General features: G+C 36.6%; 2 protein-coding genes across 2 annotated transcripts; both read left to right on the plus strand.

The window, feature by feature from the left end:
- Window positions 1–296: 296 nt before the first annotated feature.
- LOC132184799 (uncharacterized) lies at window positions 297–4,645 on the plus strand. The gene is made up of 3 exons (XM_059598561.1): window positions 297–729; window positions 3,235–3,258; window positions 4,058–4,645. Exons 1-3 carry the CDS (start codon window positions 537–539, stop codon window positions 4,357–4,359), a joined length of 519 nt encoding a protein of 172 aa, XP_059454544.1. The 5' UTR covers window positions 297–536; the 3' UTR covers window positions 4,360–4,645.
- A 1,608-nt stretch (window positions 4,646–6,253) lies between these two features.
- Window positions 6,254–11,450, plus strand: LOC132183690 (calmodulin-binding protein 60 E-like). The gene is made up of 7 exons (XM_059597067.1): window positions 6,254–6,605; window positions 7,354–7,429; window positions 7,773–7,831; window positions 8,315–8,808; window positions 9,225–9,385; window positions 9,518–9,721; window positions 10,280–11,450. Exons 1-7 carry the CDS (start codon window positions 6,499–6,501, stop codon window positions 11,006–11,008), a joined length of 1,830 nt encoding a protein of 609 aa, XP_059453050.1. The 5' UTR covers window positions 6,254–6,498; the 3' UTR covers window positions 11,009–11,450.
- The last annotated feature ends 611 nt before the right edge of the window (window positions 11,451–12,061 follow it).

The raw sequence follows: 12,061 nt of genomic DNA on the forward strand, positions 1-12,061 counted from the left end.
TAAATATGTTCCTTTAACAACATTCTTTCATTTCTTTGAAAAAAAAAAAAACAAAAACACAAAAATCTCTTACATTTATAACTTAGACATCATCTATTATTTATGATCAAATCTTATCTAAAATTCCAAAAAAAAAAACTTACCTGTAGTAAAGATTGAGTAAGAAATAAACCAAAAGAAAAAGAAAATAATCAAAATGTAGATGGAGGTGTGTGAAAACCTGAGAAGCTACTTTTTGGAACCGGTGTGATCTTTACCTCGCACCAGATTTTGCAATAAAATTTGAGTTGACTGTGATTGAGAGAAATGGGCTCAGTGGTCTGCAATGGTAACGTTTGTTTACAGCTCATTTATGTGGAGACACCGACTCTTTCAAAATAAGAGGCCAAAAGGTTAAAAACATGAAAACTTAGTACGCTTTTTTTCATAACAAACCAGTTGAGCGTTGGATCTCACCATCTCACTGAGATAGAGAAAGAGAGTAACACAGAGAGAGAGAGAGAGAGAGACAGAGACAGAGACAGAGAGAGAGAGAGATGTCAAGGCGATCTGGGGCGTGCTTGAGGTGTTGTTTGGTGGTGTTTGCGGTGATATCAGCTTTGGGAGTGTGCGGGCCGGCTCTGTATTGGAAATTCAAGAAGGGTATAAAGCTCGGTAGTTCCAAAGCCTCTTGCCCTCCTTGCATCTGTGATTGCCCTCCTCCTCTGTCCCTTCTCAAGATTGCTCCTGGTATAACTCCCTCTCTTTTTTTTTTTCTCTGGGTAATTCTTTTTAATTTTGATTTTTGGTGTTTTTGTTTCTGGGATGCGGTAAATTTCTGGTTTTGATTGATTATATGTTGATTGGAGTGAAATTAAGCGATGCCCATATCGTGAATTTGTGTTTTTGATTTGTTGTAGTCACTGATTTTGGATTTGGAGCTCATTCTCTTTGTGTTGTTGAATTAGATTGAGAAAGTTAAACCCAATTCAGGTTTGGATTTGTTTTTCCATTCTGTTTTATTATATGCTGAGTTATATGAGAGTAACTCTAGTAAGGGGTCCCCAATTCGTCGATTTGGGGTCTATTGATAAATTTGCATTCTGAGCTTTCGACTTACTTGGCTTTTAGAATAGTTTCCGTAGAGTGAATTCCAGTTCATGTTTAGAGGTGTATTTTTATTTTTCAATTCTGTTTTATTACAATGAAATACGAGGTATTTAATATTTTCCATTTCGAGATTTTGGTTCTTGTAGATCTAAATTTGTTATTCTTATTTGTATTTTTGTCTATATGGGAATACGAACTTGTTGGACGAAAGAACAACCATTTCAGTTTCTGGGTTTTATGCGTAAAAACTGGATGGAACTCAGTGACTTGGTGTTGATGGTTTTATTCTTCTGTGATCTCATTTATGTATCCTTCTAGCTCTAGGAGAATCGTAAGATCTGGCCTTGTCTTGTCTTGCATGCCTATTTATGCTCTATGGAGACCTGAATTTGAGTTTCCAAATGATTACGCACTTAGTTTTACAGCAGAAATATTCATGATTGCCTTAATTAAGAAGCCTGAAGCTTTTTGCTATGGGTGACTTAAATAACCATGTTTTGTAACTCCATGGATGTGCTCTGCAATATCTGAATATGGAATAGTTATTGATCAATCATAACATGGCTAACCCAAAGCCCATTAATCCTTTATTATTGTCTCCACCTGTGGGATGATACCTTCATAGATATTTGTTGCACTGTACTTGATGTTGGTGGTAAGTTGGTGTCAATAATGAGGTGCATGATTTCTGCTGACTTGCGTAACAAAATCCATTTTAACACCTAATATTGTCCAGTTGACTTGGTGAATCAACTGCAGTCGTGATTGATCTTGGAAGGTCCAAGAATGATCTGAGAGTTTGGGAAGCATTTTAAGTTGGAATTATTGAAAAAAGAAAAATATGTGCTTGATATAATGATGATCTAAAACTATTATTATATATGATGAATAGTTTGGGGATTTGGTCTATATTCTTCACAAATATGTGTGGCCTATCCATATTTGACGAATAAGCTGATTATAGCTCTGAAGTTTTACAATTAATTGAGAAATGTTTCCCAGTGCTGTTGCACCAATGATCACCTTTAGTTTGGTTCAAAATTATGGGCGCTGCAGCTGGATTACACAAAAGCATGTTTTTGGTATGAATGAACTGTTGCTTTTCCAGTGATATGGTTGCCATGTACATCCTGTGACAGTGACCTCAATAGTTGTGAGCCTGGGGGACACATACTTTATATAAAGACTTCTGTACATGTTTTGTTGAGTAATTTGTGTCAACCAGTATTTTCGTGAACTACTTATATTATTCAGTAAATTATGCTGCACCACTAAAACGATGTTTGTGGTTGTTTGGTTTGACTCAGACTGGCTCCTTGTTTCATTCCATTAAAATTGTGGCATTTGGTATGCTTTTGTTTGTGAATAGGTCATTATCTAGTTCTGGTCTGACCTAAATGGGGTCCTACCTAGGGGCCTTCTTAGTGAGTGATTATAAAATTGGACATTGATCTGAAATACTTCACATAGATGCTGAGCTCATATGAATTTGATTTATTTTTTGTGCATTTTGCCCGTGACTTGTATTTAGTCCCTTTTGTGCTTGGTAAGATGAGTCTTCATTGTTGTCATTATCTGATAAAAGAGTTTATTGGATATCTTTTTGGATGTTAACGTTAAATCATATGGCAATCTGCCTATTGCTGTCCAGCCATCTATGTCGACGAAAGCACAAGGATGGGCTGAAAAAAAAAAAAAAAAATCCAAATGTTTGCTCCTATTACAAGAAATGGAGATAGCCATTTGTTTGGGAAAAGTTAATAATAGATCTAGTTGTTCCATGGAATGAGGGTCATTTGTATTGAGACACTTTCTTCACATGTAGATTATTGAGATGCTTTTCTACATACTTTCTTTTGCACCTGTTTCCATGCATTATTTTGCATTTAGTTGCCCACAACCTTCTTATTCCAGGGCTTGCACAAACTAATTGGGCTAATGAAATTGCACGCAGATCTGGAATGTCTATTGTTGATTTCCTTGTCTTGTCTGCTTTATTTCTCATCACAATGACTCTCTTTTGAATTCCCAAGTTCTAGTCTTGCTGTAATCAGAGATTTGATTGTTATATGTATACTAATTTTTTTGATAAGTCTTATGTGTATACTAATATTGGTCATCTCTGGGTATTGTATTCTTTTGCAGGGCTGGCCAATCTCTCGGTAACAGGTTAGAGTTCATCCTGCTGTTTCAACTTGGTGAAGAAATTCCTATGTTACTCAGTAGTCATTATGTTCATCTTTATTCTGTTAATTTGGAGAAGGAATTCCTGCATTACTAAACCATCAAGTTCATCCATATTCTGTTAATAATTGAGATTTATACTGAGGGTTCAAAATCCTTATTGTGTCCTTCATTTCTAGGTTAAAAGGACATATGACTCTTCCACTTTGTCTGGTTTTATGAACTTCTTGTGCATATGTTTTGGACGAAGCATATATGTTGTTTCTACTGTCCATCTGGAGATTAAATTGCATTTATAGGTTAAATATGTGGATATACCTCACGAATCTAGCTATTCTTTCTTGGTTTGGGCAACTCTGAGTTGGGTCGTACTGATAAACAATTTTAAGTATAATGTTATTGTAAACTTACATTTTTTTTAGAAAATTTAATATTTTTAAAGAACTTAAATGTTGCCATAAAGTTAATTTTGCCAAACTTTGGAGCTCCAACCTTTCTATACCCATCTAGCTCTCTGCCAATGGCCCTTTTGTCTGGCTTTTACTTGATAGTTCCTTTCTACCAATTGATTCTTCTTGCTATTTCACTTCAAATAGTAGAAAATCTAAACAACGTATAACATACCCTAATTTTATGACCTTTGCATGAGGACAAAGTTATTGTCATGATTGTCTTAGCCACTACATGCTTCCTGCTCCTCCCTTTTTGCCTTGCTTCCAGACTAGTTATCTTTTCTAGTTATTTGTGATCTCATGAATGTGATTTTTATTATGCTAATGAACAGATTGTGGAAGTAATGACCCGGATCTCAAGCAGGAGATGGAGAAGCAGTTTGTGGACCTTCTGACGGAGGAGTTGAAGCTGCAGCAGGCTGTTGCGGAGGAGCACACACGCCATATGAACATTACCTTTGCCGAAGCCAAAAGAGTTGCTTCTCAGTACCAGAGGGAGGCAGAAAAATGCAATGCTGCCACTGAAACCTGTGAGGAGGCCCGAGAGCGGGCCGAGGCGTTAATGATCAAGGAGAGAAAGGTGACTTTGTTGTGGGAGCGGCGTGCCCGTCAAATGGGCTGGGAAGGGGAGTAATTGTCTGCAGAATTCGATTTATTTTTTTTCAGACCAAGCAGTGAATTGTTCCACCCTCGATATTTATACAAGCAGTCAAGCGAAAGTGCTTTGAGTTGTCACCTTGTTGAGGCAGAAATGCTCTCTCTCTCTCTCTCCCCTCCCTCTCTCTATAGGCGTTGCCCTCAGATATCCTGTATGCATCAATCTTTAAACTATAAATGACAATGTAATGGACGTCTCAGCTCTACCATTTACTAATATATGCAGAGCTATTGATGTGGTAAATCATTACATATTACAAGCATTTCCTAGCGCTGTACACAAATTTTGATTCTTGCACTTGCAAAAGGTACATATAATATATAGCTGCATCATGCACTGTACAGGTCAAAGACCAAGATATGGATTTGTGTTAGTCCTATCAGGGATGGTTGTTTCCCACAAAAAGCGCTTCAACCTTTGCTAAGTTTTCAGAATCCAAAGAGCTTTCCAATCCTGAGGGAATAGGGGGAAGGGAGTGAAATGAAGTTGGGAGTTTTCCATCTCCTCGGCAGATTTCACAGGTTGGTAGGGTTTGGAGGGTGGGGAACTTCAAACTTGGAGATGGGTTTGAATCCTCATCCTGGGATGGATGGGATCCAAGGAGTATGCCTAACATTTAAATCAAAGCCCTGAGAAATAGCCCAACAAGAACCTTTTTATTTTTTCACCTATCTGCACAACAAGAGGCATTGGGGTGGGGGGATAGGAGAGGTGAAGAACTGGTTTTTTCTCGCCCTTAATACATTGAAAAACAATATTTAAAAAAGTATTTGTTGGAGCATGTATTAAAAATATAGTAATTAAGACTAGGGCTGCACAAACGGTTACGGTTAGTGGTTATTGGCTATAAGCGCTAATCGCAACCGCCTTGTGCAGTTATCGATTTTTAATAACCGCAATCACCTAGGTGGTTAGTGGTTATTCCAGGATTTTTTTTTATATGGGCTTTTGGGCTGTTTAAGTGTTTTAGGCTATCACTCGGCCTATTTTTTGGGCTTATTTTAAATATTTGGGACCAAAGTGTTCCCAAAAAGATGAAATGAACATGCTGTTTTTTGGGCAAGACAATATTTTTGAATAAAGCTTGGCCCAAAACACCACATACTATATTATATTTCACATACATACACTCATACACAACTAAAATTACGGCGTTTTGAATGTTATATTATAATTATTATTAATATAAAATATATAATATATATTTATATTATTATATATAAGTGTAGGCGTTTAGCGGTTATTAACTGCTTTTCCCTACCCCTAATACCACTAACTACAATTAACAGTTTTTTATAACTGTCTACCAAAGCAATTAGCGGCAGTTTGAACATCCTAATTAAAACAGAGAAAAAGTGTTTTTTGGATTAAAATAGTCATTACTACTGAGATAGGTTGTGCTTCTTTTCTTTTTTTTTTAAAAAAAACCATTCCAAAATCTTATTAAAAAAATGTTTAATTTATATATTTTTTTTAACATTTTTCATTTATACTTTGGTAAATTTCATTTTCGCTATTTCTCATAGCCAAATGAGGCGGAAACAGAACTGCCAAACGAGGCTTATGTTGTGGTACATTTTGGCAGGCCCTTAATATCATTGCGAGACGCTAACGTATAACTAAACCAGATCCGTGGGGTCGTCTCTGTCGGCTCAACCGTCAGTCCATTGACTTTCTTACAGAGGAAAGACGGTCAAAATACCAGCGTACCAAAATAGACGCCCAAAAAAAAAAAACACGCGGTTTTCAACGTTCATGCACTCGCCATTCGCACGTCACCATACTCTCAACACAGCTGTGGACTTCAATTATGTTACTCCAATACGCACCCACGCGCACATTACAATATAAAAATGCATACTTTAATCTAATTAATATTAGAATAGAGAGAAAAAATTGATTTAGATCTATCTTGGACTGAGCCGACGGATCTTTCATAAACTACCCAGATCCATAATTTGTCAAGTAAGCAGCTTTTTGTTTCGTGGGTCTTATATTTGCGGCTTGGTGTTGCTTCTGTGAAGTTTCTTGGAGTATATATGGATTTATTGTAACGAAACGATCTCTTGGGTTTCTAAATTTGGTAATTATAGTAAAAACATATTCTGGGATTGGATGGAAAGTTCAAGGAGAGTGGAGAAGAGAGGGTATGGGCAAGGTGTGGAGGATGATGCAGAGCTCGTTCCCGGATCGAAGAAGCCGAAGTTGCCAGCTTTGGCGAGGTCTGTTTTATGTACAACTTTTTCATTATCTATCTTACCCTGGCCTTTTTGTTGATGAGAGTTCTTCCTTTGATTCATAAGTGTAATTGTTCTTTGAAAAGTTAGAATGTTGGGTTTTTTTGCTTTCATTTTTTGGTACTGTCTTTGTTATGGTTTTTGTGGATTTGGTCCTCTCACTGTAAATAAGTTATGACATTTCTGAAATAATTGGGGAATTGAAATCCATTTCTTAGGATCCGAAATGGATTGAAATCCATTGCTTGAATACGATCTTAATCATTTGATAGTATTCAGAAAATATTGGATATTGCATGGAGAAATGGTACTTGATGTTCTACAAGAAAAGGAAGGTTACATGCAGGACTGGTCCTTGTCTTATAAATTGATATTGTTGTTAAAACATGGATAATGAGAGATGAGACAGTGGGGGGTATTGTGGGAAGAAGATTTTGGAGAGTACCAATATGTAAACATTGATCAATTTATGATTTGCTCTAAAATGGCCACAGATCATTTCACTTTATACCAAGATAAGTTTTATCGCAAGCTTATAACCTTGTAAAGTCTACTAACAGCTTGAATTTTACATTAATTTGGCCTCCTCAAACTTTTGGTGAATTTAATCAACTTCATAGTTGAATCTTGTGGTTATTCTCTTTCTATTTTTGTTGAAATGTTATCTGTGCAAGCATTCAGTTTCAATTTTGAGTCCACTTCAATGATTATAGAGTTCAATTTATGTGTGCAGTGTAATTGTGGAAGCTGTGAAGGTGGATAGTTTGCAAAGACTTAGCTCATCTTTAGAGCCTCTTCTCCGCAGAATTGTGAGTCATATAGTTATCTTTTGAAGTGATTATTTGCAAAACTGCAGAGTTTAGGTTATTTTACTTTGATTATCAATTGCCATCTTCTTGAATTTGTTGATAGTCTTGGAGGTGAGTTCCTTTACCGTTCAGCTCTGCAAATCATAGAAACAGGATTGCAAATGTGGATCTTTAACTACCTTATTTTACAGTTCATCAACAAAATAAATCGAAAAACTAACCACATTAAATTGTTAATATTCTGCCATGGGTCAGGCATTCACGTGCATATGTACCTTTTCTTTTTCTTTTTTGCCCCTCACAAGTTCTCCTCTTGTTAATTCTGCCATTTTCGTGATAACAGGTCAGTGAAGAAGTGGAGCGTGCTTTAACAAACTTAGGCCAATCTAACGTGGCAGGAAGGTGAGTTCCGTCATTAACATTTAGATGCTAACAATTAGCATCTTTGTCTTTTCATTGTCAGTCAGAGACCTTTATGATTCTTACAAAATTTAAGGATAAATGATGGAATTTTTGCAGCACCACTACTTGTCGGTATATGTGGTCTTCCTCATGACTCATGAGTCCTGAGGCAAGCTTATGACACAAATTCTTATGTTAACTTATCAAAGCGATTCTAGCTATGACCCTTTGTGGGCAATAAGATGGAGTTCTAAACGTATGTGTTTGATATTTTGATGCTTCCTTGACAGTAATATGTGGATTAAGTTAAAACAGACAAAACCAGGACTCTAAGTTGGACTTTAAGTTTTTGCATGACATGTATGAACTGCAGACATTCAGAAGAATTGATAATGTTGTAGACATAACTTTCTCAGCTGTCTCTGTCTTAATGATGATCCCAACTAATTATAAACTGAGTGATTATATTTTCACCTTTGATAGGTCTCTACCTCCAAAAATACAAGGCCCAGATGGAACAATTCTGCAACTTCATTTCAAAACAAGAATGCCGCCACACCTATTCACAGGCGGAAAGGTTGAGGGTGAGCAAGGAGCAGCCATCCATGTTGTCTTGCTAGACCTGAATACAGGCAGTGTTGTGCGAACTGGGTCAGAATCCGCAGCCAAATTGAACTTAGTGGTGCTTGATGGAGACTTCAATGACGAAGCTGATGAGGATTGGACCAAAGAGCACTTTGAGAGCCAGGAAGTAAAGGAACGTGAGGGGAAAAGGCCACTTTTGACTGGGGAGCTACAGGTGATCCTCAAGGAAGGAGTAGGAACACTAGGAGAGCTTACTTTTACTGACAATTCCAGCTGGATAAGGAGCAGGAAGTTCAGGCTTGGTGTTAAGGTTTCCCCTGGATATTGTGAGGGGATTCGTGTACGTGAGGCTAAAACAGAGGCTTTTTCTGTAAAAGATCATAGGGGCGAATGTGAGTTTTTATGTTGTTGTTACTTTCACTTAGGATAGTTTAAGCAATAGGTAATAGTTGTTTCAATTAAATCAATCTCATTAGAAAGTGCAGAGCGGTGCAACAAAAATACACAGAAGGTATACAAGAGACACCCTCAATTAGGGAGAAACTAATGTTGTCTATTTCAAATGAGACTCACTATAATAGGATCACCTGCTCAGGTGCAGTTAATAGTAGATTGGTTGGTTTAAATACCAACCATTATAATTTCTGTAAAATTTTTTTATTATTAGCTTAGTGTGAGTTGCGTGGTCCTAGTCCTATGTCTATGCATATATTTTGGTTCTAGGCAAATTTAGAAATGTTTCTCATCTTTCTTTAAACAAATCCATGCAAAGCTTGTGTTAATGAAATTATTCTTTCTGTAACTTCAGTATACAAGAAACATTACCCTCCTGCTTTGCATGACGAAGTTTGGAGATTGGATAGAATAGCAAAGGATGGAGCACTGCATAAAAAGTTGATTAAGGCTGAAATTGTAACAGTTGAAGATTTCCTTCGGCTTCTTGTCAAGGATCCACAGAGATTAAGAAGTGTAAGGATTTACTAAGTTTTCAATTTTTTTCATAAACAATTTTCTCTTTCCTTTATAATTCATATTCTTTCTTTGAGTTCGATCGTTGCTCATTTTCGATTTCTTATTTTGTTGCTCACACTCACAATGTAGACTCTTGGGAGTGGAATGTCCAACAGGATGTGGGAGAACACAGTGGAGCATGCAAAGACATGTGTCTTGGGCGGGAAGCTTTATATTTACTACACTGATGAGACACAGAGCACTGGCATTGTTTTCAACCATATTTATGAGCTCAGAGGCCTTATTGCTGATGGGCAATTCCTCGCTCTGGAATTGCTTTCCCACAGCCAAAAGGTTGGATTTTCTTCATTTCTCTGGAATGTTGATCACCATAACACATCTATTAATTTGGCCAGATTGATTTATAATATGCTCTCTTCTTACATTATGTGCAAACAACACAGACAAAGTTCTACAAAGAGAGGTACCAAACTAGATAATCATAATACTCAGGTATAATCTTACTTGGATGTTTTAATTAAGAATATCAAATAACTAACAACAAAAACGTGCCATAGTTACAGAAAGTGGCAAACAGCATCTGAAGGTCAATTCATATTGTTAATATGTGGCATTCAGAAATGAAATAATACATGATTATAGATTTTCTTCATGCTACCAAAGTGCTTTTTTGCTTATGTAGTCATAAATCCTAATTTTGACTCCTCTGGCATAAGGGATTGCATAAATTGAGTGACAGCAGCTTGGCTATTCTGCTTATATTCTTGGTTTGTTGGAAAATTTCTTAACCACAACCTCTCTTCAGGAGTTGAATGATTTTTTGATGAGCAATCATTTGATACTTTCTCTCTTTTAGTAAATTCAGCTCATTCATTTTGGAACTTCATGCAGCTTTTAGTGGATACCCTGGTGAAGAGAGCATATGATAATTGGCATCAAGTTGTAGAATATGATAGCAAAGTCCTAAACTCCCTCGCCAGTACTAAGAAGGCAATAAGAGCCTCAGCTACACCTATAGCTGATCACAACTATACTGCAGATCGGAATATAGCAACTGTACATGTTCAGAACAGACAGCAGTATATCTCTGAACCGGACACACAAAGCCAATATAACCACCAATCTGTCCCTCAGTTGATTGAATTTCCATGTGTGAGGGGTAATCAAACAGCTGTAATGACATTAAACAACTCACAAGCAGCATTATCAAGCAGCATAGACTACATGCCAGTTGGAACTCCTACAGTTGGGGATTCATATTTTTCTGGAGATTGGTCTCATCCGAGGAATGGGGAGGGGTCGGAAGATCTTTTTGCCGATGAAATCCGCCTTAGGAGTTCGGAGATGTTGGAGAGTGATGACATGCAGAGACTGCTAAAGACATATAGTACGGGAGTTGGTGTTGGAATGGGGATTGGCTTTGGTCATTCTGATGAGCCTTGTTTCTCTTACAGTGTTGAATATGATTCTCAGATGGATAGGACATTTGGGCATGAGCGTGGCCGGAGCTCAGGGAAAGCATTCATTGGATGGCTTAAACTTAAAGCCGCTTTAAGGTGGGGGATATTTGTGAGGAAAAAAGCTGCAGAAAGGAGAGCTCAGCTTACTGAGCTAGATTGACTTGAATGCTTGCTTGGATCCATATTTGTCCTGGGTTCTAGTGAGAGAATATGATTTGGTGCCTTGAACTCAACCATTTGATTGCTCAGAAGACACAGATAAAGAAATGAATGGCTGTGCATGATTTCAGTGAAACCTGACTTTCTTGACACCCAAGAGAGTATACGTGAAAAGAGATGAGAGAGAATAGTCATGTATCATGTTTGCTGGATGTTTTTACCTCGATTTACTTGTTCCAAACTTCCAAGCATCTTTTCTTTTCTTTTCTTTTTTATTTATTTTTTTTCTCTCTCTTATGAATTTTCTCAGCAGGCATCCTCCTTGCTTCATGTGTTTGTAATATTATTATTCTTTTCTCCTTACTCATTCACTACATAGCCTTGTCCAGATTCCTGTGTTAATCTATATTTATGCTTTTGCAGGAAGTCAAAATCGCCTTGCATATATGATATATTTATCAATGGTTGTCTTTGTGTTAAAATGCGTCAAGTGGCTTAACGGAGTCAGAGTACGTCTTGCCCCACAAATTTTGATTTTTTTAAACAAAATTGTAAAAAGTGTTCCTTTTTGAAGTACGCTTAAATAAAAATGGTTTGAAATTGTAAATTAGAGTTGTTTTTTTAAAAAATGCACGATTTTAAAGATTGAATCATGATTCGTACTCTTTTTAACCAAAACAACTAAGCATTCAAAATTTGTTAGTTTTAATCTTATCATATAAGGATGTTATCCCATTTTCTTGACTAATGTGCTCTCTAATTTGAAATGAACCAAACCTGAAACCACCAATCATAAACCGTAATTGCATAACACTAGGACTTATATATATATAAAACTTATTTCATTCCTCATGAAATAGCTATTCATCTCATTTTTTAGAAGAATAGCTATTCCCCTTAAGCTATTCCTAAGAATAATGTGCAACCAAACAAAATAATGGCAATTCCATAAGAATAGATATTCCATTTCAATCCTTCAAAAAAAGATATATATATTCCATTTCAATGATTTATTCCACGTATCAAACGAGGCCTGAGAATTAATTTATGCATT

The sequence above is a fragment of the Corylus avellana genome, chromosome ca6 (genome assembly GCF_901000735.1).
Source record: "Corylus avellana chromosome ca6, CavTom2PMs-1.0".
Lineage (NCBI taxonomy): Eukaryota > Viridiplantae > Streptophyta > Magnoliopsida > Fagales > Betulaceae > Corylus > Corylus avellana.